General features: G+C 42.6%; 1 protein-coding gene across 4 annotated transcripts in view; it reads right to left on the bottom strand.

Annotated features, from left to right (window-relative positions):
* LOC140729228 (misshapen-like kinase 1) overlaps positions 1-24,387 on the bottom strand; it is a 333,768-nt gene that overhangs the window by 82,554 nt on the left and 226,827 nt on the right. For 2 of the 4 annotated variants that reach the window (XM_073048755.1, XM_073048756.1), the window contains exons 9-14: positions 20,984-21,062; positions 15,303-15,478; positions 15,131-15,200; positions 12,278-12,494; positions 7,085-7,201; positions 5,273-5,359 (exon numbers count right to left, since the gene is read on the bottom strand). In XM_073048755.1, the coding sequence (XP_072904856.1) occupies positions 5,273-5,359; positions 7,085-7,201; positions 12,278-12,494; positions 15,131-15,200; positions 15,303-15,478; positions 20,984-21,062 (746 nt within the window). The remainder of the gene's footprint in view (positions 1-5,272; positions 5,360-7,084; positions 7,202-12,277; positions 12,495-15,130; positions 15,201-15,302; positions 15,479-20,983; positions 21,063-24,387) is intronic. The other 2 variants (XM_073048757.1, XM_073048758.1) reach the window with 1 other exon arrangement.

Below are 24,387 nucleotides of genomic sequence, written 5' to 3'. Positions count from 1 at the left end.
CCTCCATGTCTGTCTGTCCTTGGCCATCTTTTCTATTGTGCCCCAGGTGTGGTTCAGGGTCCGCATTTCTGCCTCTATGGTATGGTGCCAAGTTTTCTTTGGTCCCCCGCATCTTCTTTGTCCTTCAGAGGTCCAATGATGTGCTGACTCAATGAGTTAGATGGCCTTTCTTCTCATCATGAGCCTAATCCATCTCTGTTTCCTCATGATGCTTGTGGCCATATCCTCTTGGGCATGGTTGGAAATCTTTCTTGGCCAGAAAATATGGTGGCTCTTCCGTAGGCTCCTGGTATGGAGTGATGACAGGTTGGCAAGGTCGCTCTTTGTCATGTGCCAATATTCTGACCTGTACAAGATTGTGGACAGAACACAGCTCTGGCACAGCTTCATCTTAGTATTAGAGCTGTTCTTAGTTGATCCCCATATGTTGCTCACTGAACTGAAGACACATTTAGCTTTGCTGAGTTTGCACTGGATGCTATCCTTGGTCCCTCCATCCTGTTGAATGATGCTGCCCAGGTAGGTGAATCTGTTGGTGCTGGGTATGCAGAAGTTAAGTGGTAACTTTAATCTAAATTGGTGCCAACAGTCCTCCATTAAACAGCACAGTGGACTGCAATATCATTCACCTCCTTACTGCACTAAAATAGCTGCTTTTTCCCCCCTACACAAAAGAAACCTCTATCTACATGAGTCCTGCTGAAGTCTCAGCTCAAAATGTTGACTGCACTTTTTTCCCCCATAGATGCTGTGTGTGTATATATCATCCCCAGGCACTTTATGGGAGTGTAATTAAAAGAGCCACAGAAGGGGATATTGGCGTGAATTGCTGAAAGTTTGGTCAAGGAATTGAGTTTACTGAAGCAGAGGGAGCGAGCAGAGTGGAGATGTCCAGAAGATCCCAAGATTAGGATTAAGCAGACTAAGGTAAAGATGCTAATGAAAAACCAGAAATGGAAGGGACTGTGAGATCTGAGTGGATGTGGAGCAACTGAGAGGGAGAGAGCCAGGGTGGAGTGGGTAGAGAAGGGAGAATTTACTTTTTACTCAAGGTCAGCTATTGGAGCTTCAAGTGGTTGATTCAAAAGATAACTAAATGCCTGGCTGAAAATAAGCTGAGGTATGGGGAGGGAGGCATGGTGATTAAAAAAAAAAGATTATAAGGTTGGAAATTGGGCTACAGGACAATGAGGGTGCTGACAGTTCAGCAAATGGGGGCAATGGAGTAAGAAGCAGTAGTAGCCAACTCAGAAGGACATTTTACAGGACACGCTGAGGCGCTACGAAATCTACCGACGGCACTCAGCCTACATTCTAACCATTCAATTCCTTAACTACACAGTGGCCACAACATACGCCACTTAAATATGCACTGTTGCTTACTCTTGCAACAGTATCTCCTACATCTCCATCACTGAGGTCAAAGAAAACAGTCCTGATTTGGAAATATATCACCATGCTTTCATTTTGGCTGGGTCTAAATCCTGGAACTTTCTACCCAAAAGTACTGGTACCAGAAAAGTTTGGAGTGATTAAAGGTAACCAGTTAATAGCATTGTTTTCCAGAAAGAACTCGGCTACAAATCAGTGAATACAAATGAATCAAAGGCAGTGGAAGCAGCCAGACCAGTTGTCTTTGTTCTTGCCATGAAGTCGAAGGAGATGGAGGCTGCATTTTGCGAAGCGACTCTGCATCCTCCGTTTTGTGAACTGAAGTGCTTGGCTTGATTAAAATTTTGAAGTAGACACAATGCTCCAGGTAATCCCGTTGGACTAGAGATAATTTCAAAACAGGAAGTTATTTGTGAGGTATTCTTTGCTTGGACATAACATGCAGGTTTGTTGGGGTCCGTGTCTGCCCTGAGTGATTTGAGCTGGTTACTGAATGAGAACAAAGAGCCATAGGTTACCAGTTGTCACTTGGAAGAAGGGTAATAAATATATGCTGGCTTGGACAAGAGCCAATAAAAATGTGTAAAGGTCAATCAAATGACCCATAGCCAATAACACTGAAATGCAACATTTGAATTAATAAGAAATGAATATAAAAACAGACACTGTGCAGCAATATCTTCAAAGAATAACCATCTCAGATTCAAGGGTGGGCAATTCTGCCTAGAACACGTGGCCAGCGCAGACTAGTCTACCTGGGTATTACCTTTTCTATTCTTTGACTATTCAGAAGAGTCAGGTAACCTAGCAGGTGTGCACACTGGTACTTTGTGTATTAATTCATGTACTTGTTAGTTTAGACAATAAAGGTGCTTGTTGGTAATTACAGATTCTCTCTGCGCCTCTCTGATCAGTGTTGCAAGCGGTGATCTCTTAAGGACACCGTCTTAAGGACAATTAGGGATGAACACTAAATATTGGACTTGTTGGCAATGGTCATATACTAAATAAAGAATTTTTAAAAATTGGAAAGTGCAAATTGGAAAATGGATAAGTTTTTATTTGAAAGCCCATGTAAAAGAAGTAGCAAGCCAATACCAATACATCCAGGATAACTTACCATTGAAATACCAGGTTGGGGACGCGATAGATATCATACACAAGACAGTATGTTACAATTAATAAACTTGATGCACATCATTTAATGCACAATGCTCACTTCTGATAGGACAATAATTGCCAGGATATCAGATTTCATCAACCAGATTAAATAATTGCACTCCTCCCCACCCTGGGTGTGCTAGATTATGATTAGTAGTGAATTAAATATTAGTTTCACATGAAAGGATGAAAAAGTTTAGAAAAAATGAAATTTGTAAGCATTTTTATTCCATACATACTCTCAGATGATTTAACAGTTAAACTAACATGAGATCAACAACATTCCATCTGTGCTCGTTGTTTACTTTGTAGATTATTTTGGTGGTTTATTCAGTCTGGTTAATACCAATCAATTCTACTTATCTGCAGCTGAGTTGTGGTTTAAAGGCAGAGTCAATCTAGTACATAGAGAAAAAATAAATCAAAATATTGAGGACAGGAGATTTGAGGTTATATTGAAGTTGTATAAGACATTGGTGTAGCCTAATTTGGAGACTGAGTGCAGTTTTGGTCATTTACCTAAGGAAAGGTATTAATAAGGTTGAAAGAGTACAGAGAAAGTTGCTAGAACTGGAAGATCTGAGTTAAAGGCAAGATTGAATAGGTTAAGACTTTATTCCTTGGAACGGAGACAACTAAGAGGAGGTTTTTTGATAGAGGTATACAAGACTACGTATATACAAGCAGGCTTTTTCCACTGCGATTGGTGAAAAGTTTAAGGGGAACATGAGGGAAAACTTTTTTCATTCAGAGGGTGGAATGAGTTGCCAGCACAAGTGGTGCATGCCAGCTCGATTTTGACATTGAAGAGAAGTTTGGCTAGATACATGTATGGTAGGAGTATGGAGGGCTCTGGTCCTGGTGCAGGTTAATGGGTGTAGGCAGTTTAAATGGTTCAGCACGGACTGGGTGGGCTGAAGGGTGTACTATACTTATCTATGACTCTAACAGAGTATTGGATTAGCAGCAGAGGATGAATCACAATATTCTAGCTCTCTAATGCATTCCATTTTTTGGCCCAGAATTCATGGTCTAGTGCATCTATAACCATGGAACAGAATGATCGTACCACTCAGCAAAAGTCCCTGAACTTGCTGACAAGTGTAGGATGAGGTTTAATTGGCCAGTGGGGTAGAGCTCTTTGCTGAAATCTTAAAACAGGATGTTTTGGACACAACTATTAGTTTTGAATCTTTTAGTTCATCATCTTCGATTTTGAACAGATTTATAAAGTTCAGTTGGGTCCAGTTAACTTATTTACACAAAGTTACCACAGTCAGCACACAGTATATCCTCAGATAAAGCATTCCCAAGAAAAGTCCGTAATGCTTAAAGTTTTTGAGGGGTGGGTTTGGGTGGGAAGAGAGAAATCAAGTTCATGGCAAAACCACATGCACTGGCAGAACTCCAGAATGAGAATAGATCAAAAATCTGGCACATGCTTGATCTAAATTCAGTCTAGAGCAAGAGTGAATCCAATTCCCCTTCGGGGCAGCTTAAATAATCTGTTTGCAGATACAATAATACTTCCTTTTTCCTATGCCTGCATTAGCCACCCATCTCTTACTTTGCTTGCTCATAGATGTCTGTCAAAGCCCAGATTGACTGCCTTCTTCATTAAGGCAAATCTTTTTGAATCCTATGAATAATTCAAATCTAGATTTTTGTGGTGGAACCATGCTTCAAGTAGGATCTATTGCCCAGAAAACTAAAGCTGCTAAGTCCACGGCTGCCACTAAGGGGCCAAATATCAACTTCAGATTCACTCCGCATTACGTTTGTCCTATTTGCACTCCATGCCTTAATGCAAATTGGTCGCTGATTGGGATTTAAACTGAACCAAAAGAAAAGCACTAATTACTAGGACAATCTGCAAAAGGATACACACATACATGGGCGCGCTCGTGTGCGCGCACACACACACACGCACAGGATAAGACATTGAAGGATTGGTCTTGTAGTGAGATGCAAATGGATTTGAAGGGGTCATTCAATATGTTTTACAAGAGTACGTAGAGTAATCCTGGGGTGGGCAGAGCAGAAATGGGAAGGGATGGGGGTAGGTAGGGGGAAACAATGTCCAAACCTGTGTACCTTGCCAGTTAGCATGTCGACATAAGGACCTAACGATAAAAAAAATAAAAAATAAATCATTCTTACACACACACGCAAAAGAGGACATAACGATCCCACAGATACCGATTTTTCTTTGCTACTGTGATTGCGTTAGGGATCTAATTTCAGGGTACTGGAAGACAAGTAATCACTATATCCCGTGGTATCTCAATCTGCATGTACTATCCCACCTAAGCCAAAAAGGCTATTGGTAACAACTTCCCAGTGTTGTGCTTTCTCCCCTGTGAATTTTAAAATAAAAACTCAAATCTAAGCCTTATGCCAATGTGTATCTAAAGATGCATGTTTTACTTGGACATTTATGATACAATTCTAACAGCTATAGATCCCACACTCACCTCATATTCTGGACAAAGTACTCTGATTACTGGAACTATACTTTTCATGAGGGGTTTGAGGATAGGGGAAGAGTGGATGTTCATGGGGTATAGAGAGACAGAGGGGGGGGGGGGGTTAGGGAGGAGTCAAAGGAAAACACCCTGGTTACTCCTGTGAAAATGTTGCATGACCCCTATAAGGGAGAGGAGCAGACACCTTGGGGATGATATGAAAGGGATGAGGATTTGCAGCCTGCACCATTTACCAGAAGCAGAGCCTGTTCTTGCAGTAGCTGCTGCTGAAGAATCTCTAACTGCCTCTGCTCCTCCTCTAATTGGTGCCTTATGTACTCCTAGGAACAGAGAATGCAAAATGATTCACGGAAACAGAAAAAGAAAGGTAACAATCAAGAAAAAAATACCCTTGTCCACGGATACAAATTAAAACTCCTTAAGTACAACTTGGGGAGGGAAAAAAACAGCACTCTGCAGTTTCACTTCATGTTATGCTACCACATATCACTGTTTGAAAGGAAAATCACATCCCTGAAAACTGGAAGTATTTGATACCAAGGATACCAAAATGACTATGGTCACGGCAAGACTTAAACGATGGAGAAGCTTAATATGCAGAAGCTGAATTAAGGCAAACTGTGAACATTTCAAATCTAGAACTTGAAGGCTGAGGTTTGAGCATTTTATTGCTACTGTCAGGGCAAACTTGATTTTGCATCCAACAGGCTGAAAAACAAGTGAATGTACTGTCAAAGTGGAGGCAGTCTCCATCACTCTACCTAGCACCTACCCACCCCTGAAAACAAGGAGGCAGGTAATTTCTCACCAAGGGTTTTACATTGTTATGGTAGGTTAACACCTCCAAGAGGACCACAACCTTGTTGTTGGGTTTAAAGGCTTGTGTGCCTCAGTGACCTAGAGCACTATTTGGCTGGAGTCAGGGCTTTTTGCTTTGGCTCTAGGTAGGGTCATCCATGCCAAACAGGTCAGAAAGGGCAGAGGCCAGACTAAGTAGTCCACTCATCCTGCAGATTCAGTGTGGGGGTGGGGGCAGTTCAGCTCAGAGCTAACAACCCCTGACTGGTAAAACAAAATTGTTACAGAAACAGCAACAAAGAATCCTTCTACATCAGAGACCTGAATGACTGTCAGTAGTGAAAAATCAAGAGGAAGCTACTGATATGATGAAGGAAGGCCTCAACACCACTAGAGGTGGAGGATCTTCATGCTGCCGTAAACACCAGCAGCATAGTGGAGAGCAAGCAAGTAGATTAACAAGCTGTCTAATACTGGTTTTATAATTTATATTTGTTCATTAGTCTCAGTGTACATAATTCAATTTACAGTGGCAGCTCATAAGAAAGATTAGTTGGTACGGAGTCAAATAAAATTCCCCTTTTCTTTTAGGTCAAACAATCTCCAGCAAAAAATCTGTTGTTTGTTCGATTCTTGAAGCTTGCAAGCATCTACTTCAAATGCTGAGTAAACAGGGCTTCTTGTAATACAGCGTATGAAGAACTGTTTGTCAAAATGTGCCAAGAATCATGTGGTGAACGAGTTGGCGGGTGAAGAACAGTTTGCGTTGCGAGACCCCAAACAAATGTTGCAAATAAGGGAGTGTGTGTTATTGTACAGGGGACATGGGGTTGGATTTTGCTGTCGTCTTGCCTGCGACGGCATCAGTTCCTGCTACCTCATGGTCCCATGGGAATCAGCATCCTTCATTCTAAGACCAGCCAATGAGAAACAGTAGTCTATTGTATGAAGGAAAGCCTTTGCGGGTTCTGAACCACTCCTTATCCGACACTCACAAATGTATTTTTGCATAAAAACACTTAACAAAGAGGGCAGATTCTGGTTGAATTGCTGCCTTTGTCAACCAGGGACATCATAGTTAACTTGGTGCTTTGACATTGCCTCAGGCAGAGTCAGAAAAGGCCAGGAACTGAATATGGACCTTCAGACCAAAAATACTTTGAAGACGACAAAAGTCCAACTGCAAACACTACATAAAATGATAACTGGTTAAAGATTAATTAAGCTGCTGCAAGTGGGGTGTATACCTGTTCTCTCTCAGCTTGTCTCCTCTCCTCTTCCCTCCGAAGCTGCTGCATCTCATCTAACTGCCGCTGATGCTCTTTTTCCTGCTGCTTGCGTAGTTCCCGTTCTCTGCGTTGTTGCTGAAAGTAGAGATTTAATCTTTAGCTCAGTGTGCACATAGCAAATTAAAAGGACTGCATCTGCACCTCAGGTTCACAAGGAAACACAGAGGGTCATAGACACAGCCCAGCACATCATGGGAAGCAACCTCCCTGCCCATGGACTCTGTGTATCCTTCTGGTAAAGGAGTCAGCATAATCAAATACCCCACCCACTCAGAATGTTCTCGTCTCTCTCCCCCAACCCAAATCAGGTAAAAGCCTGAAAGCACATACCACCTGACTCAAGGACTGTCCTGCTGTTGCAATACCTTAGTACAATTGTGAGGGATCTTAACCTCACTAACTCGTAATGACCCTGCACCTTATTGTCTGCCTGCACTGCACTTTCTCTGTACCATAACACTTCATTCTTCATTCTGTTATTCTTTTATCCTTTACTACCTCAATGCACTGTGTAATGATTTGTCTATATGGTTGGTACACAAGACAAGTTTTTACTGTACCTTGGTCAAGCCGAACACCATTTATGGTTGGGTGAGCTGTTCTCCAATCTTGGTAATTTGCTTGCAAACACTTGGTCACCATGCGAGGAGACATCATCAGTGTGCTGTTGATTGTAGTGTGTCCTCAGAATGCTTGGCCTTTATGTACTTTTCAATCAACTCTCAAAGGCCACACCACAATTAATAGCGCACTAATGGATGCTTTCTCATGAGGTGACAAAACTTCTGTGAGTAAGTTGCCAAGATTGGAGAACAACTCAACCCAACATCAACCACACGAGCTATATATTTTCCGAATTGTTTCTAACCACTACTGAGGCTACTTTTCTTCCTAATTTTTAATGCTCTTTCAAGGCTGAGCAGTATTAGTGGGAATGCTTTGGTGTAGCTTCCTATGAAAGTAGCCCCGATGTAACATCAACTGCATCTGCGTCCACCAAATATCACCCATGAACTGAGAACCTTTTGTAATATTTGGTTTGGCACTAATAAAACACCAACTGGATAGCCACCTTCATAAAAATAAAGATTGAAAGGGAAAACACAGGCCAGGAGTAGAGATAACTCTTCTGCTCTTCTTTCATGGTACCTTTTATCTTCACACAAGAAGGCAGACGTGGCCCAACCATGTTCCCCTCCACCACCACCGCCTCTGTCTGGTGGAACTCTTCCTCATCCTCAACAACAACTCCTTTGGCTCCTCCCACTTTCTCCGGACTCAAGATGAAGCCACGTACTGGTATGGGCCCCAGCTATGCTTGCCTCTTCAACTGGCTAGGTGGAACAGTCCATATCCCAAGCCTTCCCTGGTAATTCTTTCTGCACTACACTGATAACTGCATTGGTGCTGCTTCATGCACCCATGCTCAGCCCGTAAATTTCATCAACTTTGCCTCCAACTTCCAACCTGCCCTGAAATTTACTTGGTTCATTTCCGACACCTCTCTCCCCTTTCTTGATGTCTGTCTTCATCTCTGGATACTGACTATATACTGACAGCTTTTACAAACCTATCGACTCTCACAGCTATCCTGACCTCTTTCCACCCTGTCTCCTGTTAAAAAAAACTATTCCCTTTTCCCAGTTCCTTAATCTCCACCACATTTGTACCCAGGATGAGGCTTTTCTTTCCAAGACATCAGAGGTGTGCTCCTCCTTCAACTAACAGAGTTTCCCTTCATCACCCATATCTCTTTCATTTTATGGTCATCTGTGCTCACCTCATCTTCCTGCTACAGGGAAAGAGTACCTCTTGTCCTCGCCAATCACCCCATGAACCTTCACAATCAACACATCATTCTCCACAATTTCCGCCATTTTCAACAGGATTCTATCAGCAAACACACCCTTGCAGTCCCCCCCCCCCCACCACACACACTCTGTGGGGATCGTTCCCGCTGTGATTTCGTTGTCCATTCATCCCTCCCCACTAATCTCCCTCCAGTTACGCATCACAGCAAGCAACAGAAATGCTGCAGCTGCCCATTCACTTCAAGCTCGGAGGTCAGTGTCTGGGCAGGAGATCGGTGTGTCGTGGGAGATGGAAGATCTAAGGCTGTGTTCCCAGAGACCTGAGATCTTTGGGCACAGAGCTTGGAAAAAAGCGACACAATGGATTTTTAACATTGTAAACCAGCAAATTGTTTGTTGTGTCTCTCCTCTCACTGTGAAACGGAGACACCTCTTTCTCCCTTATTAGGGAAAGAGAGAGCCTGTGGTATGTCAAATACCGGGTGAATGAGTAGTTTTTGGGGTACTGCAAGTCTGTGTCTTTGCCGTTGGCTTTGCTCACGTTTGAGTGCTCGGTGACGAGTGCCGATGCTTTTTTTTGCCGGTGGGGGGAGGGGGATCATTGCTGCTGCTTGTGCGTGGGAGGGGACTTCAGGGTTCTAACATTTAACTGTCATTCACTCTTTAGGGGCGCTCCTCTGTTTTTGTGGATAGTTGTGAAGAAAAAGCATTTCAGGATATATATTGCATACATTTCTCTGACATTAAGTGTATCTTTGAAACCTCTGAAGCTTCAAAGAGAAGAGAGAACAGAGAATCCAATTAGAGAACGTCACATTGAATGATACTTGCGTCACCCAGGGATACTGGAGTGGCTTTCAACATGGCATTTTCTGATTGTACGCTCTGTAGTCTGTATCTTGAAGCACTTCAGCTTGGCCTGATGCTGAGTCACTAAAGGAGAAAAGTTCAGTTCAGGAGTATTACATACAGTTCAGGTCACCCCACTATAGGAAAGATGTTAAGGCTCTGGAGAGGGTGCAGGAGAGGTTTACCTGGATGCTGCCTGGTTTAAACAAAATGTACTATCATGAGAGGCTGGATAAATTTAGGTTGCTTCCTCTGGAGCAGCAGTGGCTAAGGGAATATCTAATAGAGGTTTATAAGATTATGAGAGGCATAGATAGAGTGGACAGAGAGCATCTATTTCCCAGGGTTGAAATGTCTAATACCGAGGGCATTCATTGAAGAGGGGGGGGGGGGGGGTAGGTTCAAAGGGAATGTGAGGGATTGAGTTTTTTTTAACTCAGAAAGTTGTGAATACCTGGAATGCACTGCTTGGTATGGTGATAGAGGCAAATACATTAGAGGCTTTTAATGTTTGGATAGGCACATGGTTATAAGGAAGGTGGAGGGATATGACCATGGTAGGAGGAATGTGTGTTTGGGTGTTTTTGATTTGCTTTTTAGCTGGTTCAGCACAACAGTGTGGGCCGAATGGCCTGCTCCTATGCTGTACTCTTCTATGTTAAGGTAGTATAAGCAGTGTAGAGCCGTGAGGTCCATTCCCAGTAACTAAGTAGTCTTATGAACTGAAAAACTTGGGCTTTCAAGTTCTTAGAGATATAAAAGTTAAAAGAGATAAGAAAATAATTATATTGCCACTGTAAATATTTTAAATAGATTTTGAAGGGTGGGAGAAGGCCCAAGTATTTATTTCTATGCTACAAATTCAGTGCAATTCTTCGCAAGATTCAAACTAACAAAAGACCAAAATATGGGAGTGGATATGGCATGGAACGAACTTTTAGAGATAGCAAACATTACTGAAAAGACAACTGGAATTTGGGGATGGGAACTGAAGGATCTTTCTGAATGGGTGAATTAAAGTGGACAATACAGCTTTGTCCTTGTGACTGATTCTGCGCAAGGCCAAGCAGATGGAGTTGAGCCTTTCATTGTAAAAATGAATCCGAAAACTAATTGAAAATTGCCTGAGCAGTAAGTAAAGCAATGTGCAAGTATCAACTCAGATTCATGGATTGTTCTGAAATCCTCATGCAAGCTACAGTACAATTGTTCATTTTGTATGTGGTGATCACAAAGCACTTAAGATATTTCTCTAATATTTACAACTGTGCTTTGGACACATTAAGAATCCCTCTTGTGCTGTCCACTCTCAAAGATCTTCAGCAATAAACAAACAAGAAAAAGAGGTTCCGGGTAATAAGATGCATCAGAGATTTAGTCCTTAGCAACCAGGTTCACTATTACAAGTAGGAAGTCTTGTATGAAATACAGCACAGTACACATTAATTATAATGAGGATCGCGATGACAAATTGTGACTGAAAGGCAATTTGAAGTGCAGTGTCAAACTGTGACCTTAATAAAAAAGCCAGTGCTGCTTTTGATAAATCCTTAGTGATACAGATTTCATGTCCGATAACATTTCAGGGAGTTCCAAATTGTGTGAAAACAGAATCCAGCAGGTCAGGAAGCATCTATAGAGAGGAATAGAGTAAATTCTCCCCCTTCCTCCTCCTCTCTTTTTCCATTCACCCATCTACTTACTTGCTGCCTGTTACACCACTGGCAGCAATGGAAGTCCACTAGCTATGTTCAGCTCTTTCATCTTTCATCTCAGTTTTCACTACTGTCAGTGGAGATTCAGGAATACAGTTGCATTCAGATGTAAAAGGATTCTTCAATGCTGTTTCTGTAACAATTTTGTTTGACCAGTCAAGGTTGTTAGCCCTGAGCTGAACTCCTGAACATGGAGGACCAGTGGCCCACTCTAAGACTGGCTTGTACATGGGTTTGCCTGTTTGCCATGGGTGACCCTACCAAGCGCCAAAGCATAAAGCCCTAACTCCAGCTAACATAGCTCTCCAGGTCATTGAGGCACGCAAGCCCCCAAACCACAGCAAGGTTGTGGTCCTCTTGGAGGATTCCCCATCTGGTTCTCCTCTCACCTCACACACCCATCACTTCCCTCTGATCCCAACCCCACTCCCACACTTTCTTTCCCTTTCTCTCTCGGTCCACTCTCTTCTGCTATACTTCAGCCCAATGAGAACTGCAGTCCAGTAACCCACCTATTTAACTGTAGCCTGATCACAGGACAATATACAATGACGAATTAACCTATCTGTGGACTGTGGGAGGAAACCCATTCAGTCATGGGGAGAATGTGCAAACTCCTTACAGAAATGCAGTCCACATAAAGGCCAAATTCTGTACAAAGGACCAGGTCAGATAACACTGGAGTGAAATGGCATAGCATTACTCTAGAATCTGTGAACATAATTTCTGCTGGAGTGAAACCAAACAGAAAATGTTCCCAAGGATGTTTCTTTTACCTCTTCCAACCGGCGCCGCTGCTCTTTCTGCTCTTCTATGCGTTTCTGCCGCTCGGAGAGGAGCTGCCGCCTGCGCTCCTCCAGATCCCGGCGAGGCAGCACGATCTGCTGCTGCTGCTGCTGACGCTTCACGGCCTCTGACCGCTCCTTGTTCTCCTGCTGCAGGCGGAGGAAGTCTCGCCGGAGAGTGGACTCGCCTGGCAAGTTTACAATGGAGCTGTCGGGCAGGCAAGAGGGGAAGGAAGGGGGCAAAATATTATGAAACATATTGCATAGGAGACAGTCAATCAGCTCTTTGTTTGCTCTTGCCCTCCCGCATCTTGTCCTGCTAATCTTTCCTTTTAATATATACTACACATACAGGCAGTTGGCCATAGTGTAGCACAAGGACCATGTACATTGTGTAACACTGCAGCCCGGGCTTGCTCAGGGTAGTTAATCTACCATCATCTCATTTCTCCAAAGAAAAAGCTTTGGGAAAAGACAGAAGTATGGGTGGAGTTACACCTCTACCAAAGGAGGTGCAAAGCACTCCTTCCTCCCCTCCCCCCCGCTAGCCTACAGGTCACCCTTGGGCAAGGTATAGCACCTGCTTAGCCCCTCCCGATCAGGGTCACATGAAGCCATGGGAGCAGGTGGTGGATGGTCGTATCAGCAGCTGGTGCAGATCACAAGTCGTAGTTATGCAATCACTGACGCCAGGTAAGACAAATTGTCACATGCTATCTCCCAACAGGACTCTAACCAGAGTAACATACATAGAATGCTGGAGGAACTCAGCAGGAAAGGCAACATCTATGGAGAGAAATAAAGCGCCGACGTTTTGGCCCATGATGTGCTCTCATCTCTCTGTTACCATCAGGAAGGTGGTACAGGAGCCTCAGGACTCAAACCACCAGGTTCAGGAACAGTTAATATCCCTCAAATGTAAGGCTCTTGAACAAAAGGGGATAATTTCACTCAACCTCACTTGCCCCATCGCTGAAATATTCTTACAACTAATGGACTACTTTCAAAGATTCTTCATCTCATGTTCTCACTATTTATTACCTATTATTATTACAGCTGTCCCCCGTTTTTCGAACGTTTGCTATACGACAACTTGCTGTTACGAAAGACCTGTACCTGTTTTCGCTAACCAAAGAGGATCTTCGCTTTTACGAAAAAAAGATGCCCGCTTTATACGTGTGTTTACCCCGAGAAAGACTACAATGACCGTGAAACTTTGTGCGGGCAGTTGTTTGCGCATGTGTGTACGTGAGTACGTATGCGTATACGTGCTGATTTTTTCCCCTCCAAATTGACTTTGGCTCGCTGTCTTCCCGATTTTGATAAGTGAAACTACACCATACATATAATATTTCTACTTTATATAGGGTATATATTTATCATATCATTCCTGCTTTTACTATATGTTAGTGTTATTTTAGGTTTTATGTGTTATTTGGTATGATTTGGTAGTTTTTTTTTGTTTTGAGTCTGGGAACGCTCAAAAATTTTTCCCATATAAATTAATGGTAATTACTTCTTCGCTTTACAAACAGTTTCATAGGAACGCTCTACCTTCGGATTGCGGGGAAACCTGTATTCTTTATTTTTCCATTTGCACAATTTGTCATCTTCTGCATTCTTGTTGAATACCCTAGTTGGGCAGTCTTTCATTGATTCTGTTTTGGTTATCATTCTATAGATTTAATGAGTATGCCTACAAGAAAATGAACCTCAGGGTTGTATATGGTGGCACATGTTTACTTAGATAATAAATTTATTTTGAACTTTGAGACTCTTCATTAGTCCTGAAATATCAGCTCTTATTTCTCTCCCATAGATGCTAACTGACCTGCAGAGTTCCTCCAGCATATTTTACATCCACCTGAAGACAAATGCAACATTGCTTAACACCTCATCTGAACAAGTACATTGCCTGAAACTCAACTCTCTTCCAGTGTGTGCATTTGAATGGATTTGGAAATCCAGTCTACGGAGCTTCAGCTTTAGAACTAGATGCAACGCAGAGAACTACAGGCAACATATGCAAACACAAAAGTCAAACTGCAGCATTTTGTGTGATTTTCAGTAACTGCAGAATCTCTTGTGTTTTGGACTCTAATAAGCACAACTTCCATCCTTCGTATGACATGGAAGTAGGCAACCGATTCAAATCCTCCTCAGGACCAAAACATTTACTTCCCACCTAATTGTGGTACACGTTGGGCATGACTATTGTATTATATATGCTATTTCTTAGGACCAAACTTACTCTCTGTGAAGCACAAAGTTCACATAAGATATAGGTGCAGAATTTAGACCATTTGCCCCATCGAGTCTGCTCTATCATTTCATCATGGCTGATCCATTTTCCCTCTCAGCCCCAATATCCTGCCTTCTCCCAGTATCCTTTCACGTCCTGACTAATCAAGAATCGATCAACTTCTGCCTTAAATACATCGAATGATTTGTCCTCCACAGGCATCTGTGGCAACGAATTCCACAGATTCACCACTCTCCAGCTAAAGAAATTCCTCATCTTCCTTCCAAAAGGATGCCCCTCTATTCTGAGGCTGTGTCCTCTGGTCTTAGACTCTCCCACCATAGGGAATATGCTCTCCACACATCCACTCTATCGCAGTCTTTCAATATTTGATAAGTTCAATGAGGTCACCCCTCACTCTTCTGAATTCCACTGAATACAGGCCCAGAGCCATCAAATACTGCATACGATAAGCCTTTCAATCTAGGAATCATTTTCGTGAACCTCCTTTGAACCCTCTCCAATGGAAGTAGGAATAAGTAAAAGAAAACCAAGCACCAAGGGTACATTCTGCCCATGGTTTATATTCAGAAACAACTCACCTGGGTTCCCCTTCTTCACCAACGTTGTCCTCTTCCTCCTCACTGCCACTGTACTCGTATTCTGTCTCCTCTGTTCAAGACACAACATGTCACTATTTCTTTGCAATTATTCTTTGGCCAACAGTTACTTGCATCACACTTAATGAAGCAGTCAGAATAAGCTCATCATTACCTTTCTCACCGCGCTTCTTCCGGGTCCGATCAATGTGGTCCTTCAATTGGATGCGTACCTGCCTCTCAGTCGGCTGGTCTCGGATGAAACTGTGCTTTAGCAGCTGATCTGTAGACGGTCTCTGAGTATAATTTTTTATCAGGCAGTTCTCAATAAACTCTATAAACTTCCTTGACCTACCAAAAAAAAAATCATGTTATACAGACACAGATAGAAAATGCTGGATATACTCAGGCCAAACAGCATCTTCGGAGAAAACCACAGAATTAGTATTTAAAGGAGATTGCCATTCATTAGAATTGGTTTATGGATTATGGCAGATGTATGGCGAATTTGCAATCGGTCCAGAGTCATTCCATACATACACATTGGTTAAGGTCTTAACTAGCTGACAATGATCCAGCATAAAAATTCCTAACATCTGATTCATACACCTAAATTACGCTCTAGCCTCAAGGACACAGAGGAGGCTGATGAGGAAGGATCCTCAACTTTGAGGCTTTTCAGTAATGCTGTTTCTAGGTCCTCGGGGTGATCAGTCCTTACTTCCCTGAACTAATGCTAGCAACCCAGTAGAGAATTTTCCTCCCTCATTCCAAAGATGTACAAGTTAGTAGGTTAATTCTGGTCACGAAGGTGCCAGTGAATAAAGCTGCCTCAGGTGACATCTTCCAAGAGAGACCACAAAACTGTTTCTTTCACTTCTTTTATGTCTTCCTTGTCTTTTAAATGTGGTTCTGATACTGTTGGAGCCTGTGGTCTATAGCTTAATAGTGTGTTTCTGAGCTGATTGAGCAATCTGGCGCCTTGCTGACTCTGAGAAGGTTCCAGAAGGCAAGCAGCTTTGGAGCTAAGAAGCTTAGAGATGGGGTATGAGCCCATGATAAACTCCATTTCTCACTGATTAAAGAGTTGAGGAAGATTGAAACATCAAGGCAAGTGTGGAAGGCAAACGAGTGTTCGGCACCGTCTACCAGCCTCTCGCTTGCTGCTGCCGGAGGAACGTGTCTGCATGTGACTGTCTGTCTCCCACCTTTGCTCGCTGCTTTCAAAAGAAGGCCTCTGCATTCAAATAACCCCTCTCTCTCTCAATGCTTTCAAAGGATGGTACTGAAGTTCTGAATCTGTGGTTTGCGGAATGGACTGTAGTTCAATTGGGTCCTTCCGATTTTGCGATTTTATATTCTGTTTTTGCTCATTCTTTCTTGTTGCCATTTGCACAATTTGTTTGTTTTTCTGAACATGGGGGAGGAGATTGATGTTCTTGTTGCTGTTCGCATGTTTTTGCACATGGGGGGGTTGCGGTTGGTCTTGTTGCCATTGTGCAATTTGTTTAATTTGCATATCTGTGGGGGGGGTTGATGCTTTTCTTTGGATGGGTTTCATAGTTTTGTTTGCTTCATGGCTACCTGGAGAAGTCGAACCTCAGGGTTGTACTCTGTATATATACTTTGATAATAAATGTACTTTGAACTTTGGCCACATGATGTTACTGGTCAGTGTGGGCTTGTTGGGCCGGTTACTGTGCTGTATCTCGACGTATATAAATAAATTCAAGGTCTTTATACCTCTGGATAAGGCAAGGGAACTGAGCAAAAGAATTGTAATGTCTTGCAGATGCTAGACGACACATGCCGAATGGGAGCATACTTTGGTCACATAACTGTGCTGGTCAACAGATGGCTGGAAGAAAGCAGGTGATAAACAAATCTGCTTTGTTACAAAGCTTGTTTCTACTGTTTAAAGTTAAGATATTTGCTAAATTAGCACAGGTTGCATTTAATAAGTCACAAACAAATTGGAAGATGTGTAGCCTGGGTGGTTGATGGTTGGGCTGACTTGTTTTCCAGTCTTGGCAATTTACTTGCAAATGTTTCATCACTATATGAGGAGCCATTGTCAGTGCGCTGTTGAATTCTTGGCCTTTATATACTTCTCAATCAGCTGACTGGACACCACTTCCGAAAGTTAATTGTGATGCAAGGAGGAAATCTTGCTGCTGATTGGCTGTGTGGTGAATTTCATGCATTGTAGTCTGGAATTTTGCCTGCACTGGCTCAAACAGGATTGGGGTCTACATGTTTGTTTACAGAATTGTTCGTGGAAAATCACTCTTCTGAGAATTCTCTTGCATGCCATGTGTTTGTTTGCACCATGATGCCCAGCTGAATTTGTGCCCATCTCGATCTTCATGGTTAGAGACTAGGGAGAAATACTCATGCCACTTAGAGTTGGAAACAGTTTTTTCTTTAAGGCATAACTTTGGAATTCAGCACGTTCTGGTAAGAAATGTAGAAAAAGAGGGTTTGTCTAAATGGGCAGGCAGGGCAAGTTTGATGTTTTGTGAGCCACACACTGTAACTGAAATCATAAATTCACTGTGGTCTGAACAGTTCTTGGCATTTTTCAGACAAGATTGCCTCCCATTTCTGATGACAGGCTCTTCAGTGACGGTGGTGTTTAAAAATCACACCACCTCCCCACAGGCAGCCTTTCCTGTAGCATCTGCCAATGATTTCTTGCTAAGTTTACAATGTGCTGCAGTACCCAAACATCAGCTTGGGAGGCAGGACAACGTATGTAGAACCATTCCTCCAAAAATAATCCCGTACCCTTCAGCATGAAACTACTTTGGGCTTGAAGTCAGATTCTTTCCTGATCTATGTAATTTGGAAATTTAATTGCTGTCTAATGAGACCTCTTATATCTGGACCAGCTGGAAAAATGGGCTGAAAAATGGCAGATGAAATTTAATGCAGACAAATGTGAGGTGTTGCATTTCAGTAGGACCAACCAGGGTAGGTCGTATACAGTGAACAGTAGGGCACTGAGGAGTGCTGTAGAACAAAAGGATCTGCGAATACAGGTCCATGATTCATTGAAAGTGATGTCATAGGTAGGTAGAGTAATAAAGAAAGGTTTTGGTACATTGGCCTTCATAAATCAAAGTTCTGAGTACAGGAAATGGGACGTTACGTTGGAGTTGTTTAAGAAATCGGTGATGTCTAATTTGGAGTATTGTGAGCAGTTTGGTCACCGACCTACAGGAGGTTCCTGAGTTCCTGATAACTCAGGTCTTACAGGAAAGGTTGAAAGAGTACAGAGAAAACTTACAAGGATGTTGCAGGTCTGGAGGACCTGAGTTATAAGGAAAGATTGAATAAGTTAAGACTATTCTATAGAACATTGAAGACTGAGAGGTGATTTGATAGGGGTATACAAAATTATGAGGGGTAGAGATAGGGTAAAAGCCAGCAGGCTTTTGCCACTGAGATTGCATGGGACTACAACCAGAGGTCATGGGTTAAAGAGAACATGAGGGGAAACTTCTTCATTCAGAGGGTCATGAGAGTGTGGAACGAGTTGCAAGCACACAAGCTCGATTTCAACGTACAAGAGAAGTCTGGATAGCATGGATGGTAGGGTATGGAGGTCTATGGTTGATGGGTATAGGGCAGTTTAAATGGTTCAGCATGTACTGGATAGTCTGAAGGGCCTGTTTCTGTGATTCTATTTTGAAGGTGTTGAAAAGTTTCAATAAACTGCACAGGGAAAAGTGCTTCAACCAAAAACATTTTAGTGCATCACTCACTATAAACTTGAATTTTTTTAAAACAATATTTATTAACTTCAATAAGCTCAGATTTTCACTACAGCTGGAGATCTAGAAAACTGGATCCCACCTGGATCATTCTATTTAAAGATGAGCCCCTCGAGGACTCAAATCTTCAAATTTTAGGGCAAAAAAGGAACAGATGTCTGGATTCCCTGCACTGGACAATCTCTTTTGATGTTGATAACCAGATCAGATGCTGAAATGGGAAATCTAAAGGCAATCACATTTTCCTGGGCATGATCTGAATGTCAAATTTTCAAGGTTCAAGTACATTTATTATCCAAGAATGTATAAATTATATATCCTTGAGATTTGATTGCTCACAGGTAGCCATAAAGCAAGAAACCTGAAAGAACCTAATTTAAAGAAAAAGATTAAAAAAAAAGACCAACATCTGATGTGAAAGAGAAAGAACATAAACACACACATCTTGCAAATAATTGAAGTGAACAACAGCACTTCAAACTAAAAATTGAGCCCTCAGATCTGAACCCCAAAGCCTCTCATCAGTTCATCATATTAGCGGACACAGAGCCCAGCAGCTGGCGCAGTCTTCATAGCCTCAGTGACATGAAGATTACCATTGTGGAGAAGGAGCGAAATTGGCTCACGTCTTGACCGACCCTGTCTTTTCGGTCTGCCTGGGCCAGATTAAAAGGCAGGGTGTCGTGTGACCAGAGGCTAGGGGCTGGCCTGGTTCTGCTCATGGTTCTGTGACAGTTACTCCGCTCTACACTGAACTGAGGGTCTGTGGCCTGCCCTGGCTTCGTGTCTGTGGTCCCTCGACACTCTGAATTTTATTTGCTTACTTTTATCATTTGCATAATTTTATTTTTTTCTTGCACAATGGGTGTTTGACAGTCTTTTTTTTAAAACATGGGTTCTTTTGGGTTTCTTTGTTTTGTGGCTGCCTGTTTCAGGTCATAGGTTAAGGGTAAAATGTTAAGGGGAAACTTCTTCACTCAGAGTGGTGAGAGTGTGGAACGAGCTGCCAGCACAAGTGGTACATGCCAGCTCAATTTCAATATTTAGAAGTTTAGATAGGTACATGGCTGGTTGGTGTATGAAGGGCTATGGTCCCAGTACAGGTTGATGGGAGTAGGCAGTTTAAATGGCTCTGCATAGACTAGATGGGCTAAAGGGCCTATTTCAGCGCTGTACTTCTTTATAACAATGTAAGGGGATGAATGTATACATATGTTGATAATAAAAGCACTTTGAACTTAATAAGTACATTGCAAAACTATTTACTGACTAGAATAAGTAAACCATAGGTTCTGTGCTTGGGTGAGCCATCGCTTTAAGTGTTTTATCATTACCTAGAGCATCCCAAATTCCTAAGTGGATGCAGAGTGGCCAGATCTGGCTACATTTCTTTCTTGTTGAAATTCCTTGCTCTAATGATGATGCAGAGACACATCCTAGGAATTGCTGGGACACCTCACCAGTGATGTAACCTGGGATCATCAGGTGACTCAAGCTCTTTCAACATCAGATGCTCTAAGCCCAGGCGACCCAGCCAGGGTTGATCAGGCCCCAGCTTGTGTCCCAGCAACATTGGTCCACGGGATACACCTCTTGATCTATAGCCATCTGGAAGCTCACTCAGCAGCCTCTGTGACAGTCCAGATGGCTTTTTTTTATTGCAGCCCCCAAAATGCCAAGGAGAGAGTAGGTTCTGCACAGCAAGCAGCCAGCAAAACCTTCACACAACACCTCTGTAGGCTTCTAAACTTTTCATTTAAATTTCTTCCCCTCCCCCCTTTTTTAAAAAAAGGGACATTAACTTTGCTAGAGAATTCACTTATCACCTGTCAGTCTACCTTTTATCTAATAATCTACATGCTCTGGATACAGTGGTGCACTTCACCAGCTACTGACAGAGACACAAGAGAGACCTTACTATCACTATTTGATGCCCTTTATGTTCCTTTCTATTCTTTTGCACCTTGTTGAACACACCCAGGTACCTCCATCTCTCAAATGGAGAAAGACTAACATATTTTCTAACTAAAAAGCACACAGGACATTTCATTCCTAATCACCACACCATGTCATCACTTACCATTTCTTAGATTTTAATCTTGGAGGGGGATTTCTTGGAATAAGGAATAAGGCCCGCATTGGGTGCATGTCACACAGAGCTGAAGCAAAACATAAAGGAAATTAATTGTATAAATAATATCTCTTTGCCCACAATAGCAATAAACAATTCCACCAATTTCTCCACATTAAACCAGTTAGAGATCTTGTGAAATTTTGTACCCTTTGTTCTAATCATGCATGTGTAGAAACTTCAAAGCTACTAACAGACTTTATTTTTCCCATGTTTGTTTTACTACTCTTGGACAATCAGTTAGATAAACCCAGCAAATGCAGAAACCGGTTGGTGAAGGGCAAGGCCTGAAGACTGCAAATCCTAAGACGTAGGAGCAGAATAAACCCACTGAGCCTGCTCCGCCATTTCATCATGGCGGATCCATTTCCCTCTCAATCCCATTCTCCTGCCTTCTCCCCATAATCTTTCGTGCCCCGACTAATCAAGAATCTATCAACCTCCACCTTAAGTGCACCCAGTAACCTGGGCTCCACAACCGCCTGTGGCAACGAATTCCACGTATTCACCGCCCCGGCTAAAGAAATTCTTCATCACTGTTCTAAATGGATGCCCCTTTATTTTGAGGCTGTGCCCGCTGGTCCTAGACTCCCCCACCAAAGGAAACATCCTTTTCAAATCCACTCTATCAGGGCTATTCAACATTTCACCCCTACCCATTCTTCTAAGTTCCAGTGAGTACAATTCCAGCAGTCTTCAATCGCTGCTCATATAACCTTTTCATTCCCGGAATCATTCTTGTGACCCTCCTCTAAACCCTCTTCAATCACATCCTTTCTCAGATAAGGGGCCCAAAACTGCTCACAATACTCCAAGTGAGGCCTCACCAGAGCTTTATAAACCCTCAACGTTACTTTCTTACTTTTATAGTCTAGTCCTCTTGAATGGAATGCAAACATTACATTTGTCTTCCTCACCACCGGTTTAACCTTTATAACCGCACAGTTTAGCAATGAATGTACTCGTATGTTTTCTGCTGGTTTCCCACCCAAAAGAGTTGGGGAGGAGGAAGAATTACAGACTTGGGTGAAAGGCAAACAGCCTCATGTCTCAAAAAGTAACACTTCCTCCTCTCCCCCCCCCCCCCCCCATTATTTTTAGCTCCAAACAAGGATCAGAAGTTGAAATAGTGAATAATTTCACGTGTCAATATTTCCAGAGGATCCATCTTGGACCCAACATATCGAACAGCCACAAAGGCAACATGACTTTATTTCATTAGGAGTTTGAGGAGATATGGTATGCCACCAAAGACACTCAAAAATTACTACAGATGGAGAGCATTCTAACTAGCTGCATCACTGTCTGGTATGGGGGGAGAGGGATAATACACAGGATCGTATTAAGCTGCAGAGAAATGTACACTTAATCAGCTCCATCATGGGCACTAGCATCCGTAGTATCCAGAACATTTTCAAGGAGTGATGCCTCAAAACATCATTAAGGACTCCCATCACCCAGATCATGCCCTCTTCTCGTTGCTGCCATCAGGAAGTAAGTACAGGAACCTGAAACCACACACTCAATGATTTCTACTGTCAAAATGAATCCAAACTCAGGTTGGAGGAACTACACTTTATATACCGGCTGGGTAGCATCCAACCTGATGGCATGAACATTGACTTCTCCAATTTCCATTAATGCCCCCATCCCTGACATATTTAGTTGTTTTTTTTCTCTCTCTCTGCCCATCACTCTGCCTGTTCTCCATCTCCCTCTGGTGCTTCCTCCCCCCCCTTCTTTCTCCCGAGGCCTCCTGTCCCATGATCCTTTCCCTTCTCCAGCTCTGTATCACTTTTGCCAATCACCTTTCCAGCTCTTAGCTTCATCCCACCCCCTCCGGTCTTCTCCTATCATTTCGCATTTTCCCCCTCCTCCCACTACTTTTAAATCTCTTAGTATCTCTCTTTTCAGTTAGTCCTGACGAAGGGTCTCAGCCCAAAACGTCGACAGTGCTTCTCCTTATAGATGCTGCCTGGCCTGCTGTGTTCCACCAGCATTTTGTGTGTGTTGTTCAATGATTCAAGAACAGTTTCTTCCCTTCTGCCATCTGATTTCTGAATGGACACTGACCCATGAACACTACCTCACTAATTTTTTTAAATTTTTATTTTTTGCACTACTTATTTAACTATATATATTCAAATTTTTTCTATTATTATGTATCGCTTCATACTGTCGCTGTAAAGTTAAGAAATTTCATGACACATGCTGGTGTAATTAAACCTGATTTTGATTATTAGAGGAGGAAGGATTACAAACTAGCAATTTCATATCTCAAGAAGCAAAAACTTCCTCCTCTTCTCCCCACCCCTCAATCCTGTCACGTTAGCTCCAAATACAGTATCTGAACGTTAATACAAAACTGGGCTTAGTGCCAAACTCTTAATCCCAGTTGTGTCATCTCAGAGTCAAATTGACTCTAAAATAGAATATTCAACTAAAATTCATACATGCAGAACTGAAAGTAATAGATTTTTATTTCCATTAAAAGGAAATCAAGTCACTTAAGACCAGGGCATTAGGTACTCATACTCATGGGAAACTATGATTTGGGCAAATTTACTTCTGAAAAGCTGATGTTTATTGCCCAAGATAGGAAACATATTGAGCCAGTCCAGAGCACTCAGAGACAATCAGATTTGGTGACCATGGAGTGTTTTATAAATTCATAAGCTAACTTAGTATTCTCATCAGTCTGACAGCTTCCATGGTCACACTTATGGAGTAACTCAGCAGGCCAAGCAGCGCCTACAGAAAAAAGTACAGTCAACGTTTTAGGCCAAGATCCTTCGTCAGAACTGGGGGAAAAAACTGAGGAGTGGATTTAAAAGGTGGGGGGAGGGGAGGGGTAGAGAAACACCAAGTGAGGGGTGAAACTGGGAGGAGGAGGAGGGATGAAGTAAAGAGCTGGGAAGTTAATTGGTGAAAGAGACAAAAGGCCATGAAAGAAAGAAAGGGAGGAGGAGCACCAAAGGGAGGAGATGGGTGAGCAAGCTAAGATGAGAGGGGGAAAAGGGGGTGAGAAATAGTGAAGGGGGTTGAAGTTGGGGGCATTACTGGGAGTTTGAGAAATCGATGCTCATCCCATTAGGTTGGAGGCTACACAGATGGAATACAATTCCTCCAACCTGAGTGTGGCCTCATCACGACAGTGGAGGAGGCCAAGGATAGACATATCAGAATGGAAATGAGAAGTGGAATTAAAATGGGTGGCCACTGGAAAATTCTGCTTGTTCTGGAGGACGAAGCATAGAAGCTCGGCGAAGTGGTCTCCTAATCTATATTGGGTCTCACTGACATACAGGAGAACACTGAACACAGTAAATAACCCCAACAGACTCACAGGTGAA

This window comes from Hemitrygon akajei, chromosome 6, assembly GCF_048418815.1.
Source record: "Hemitrygon akajei chromosome 6, sHemAka1.3, whole genome shotgun sequence".
Lineage (NCBI taxonomy): Eukaryota > Metazoa > Chordata > Chondrichthyes > Myliobatiformes > Dasyatidae > Hemitrygon > Hemitrygon akajei.
Note: the sequence above shows the minus strand (reverse complement) of the source record. Positions and strands in the feature narration are given on the sequence as shown.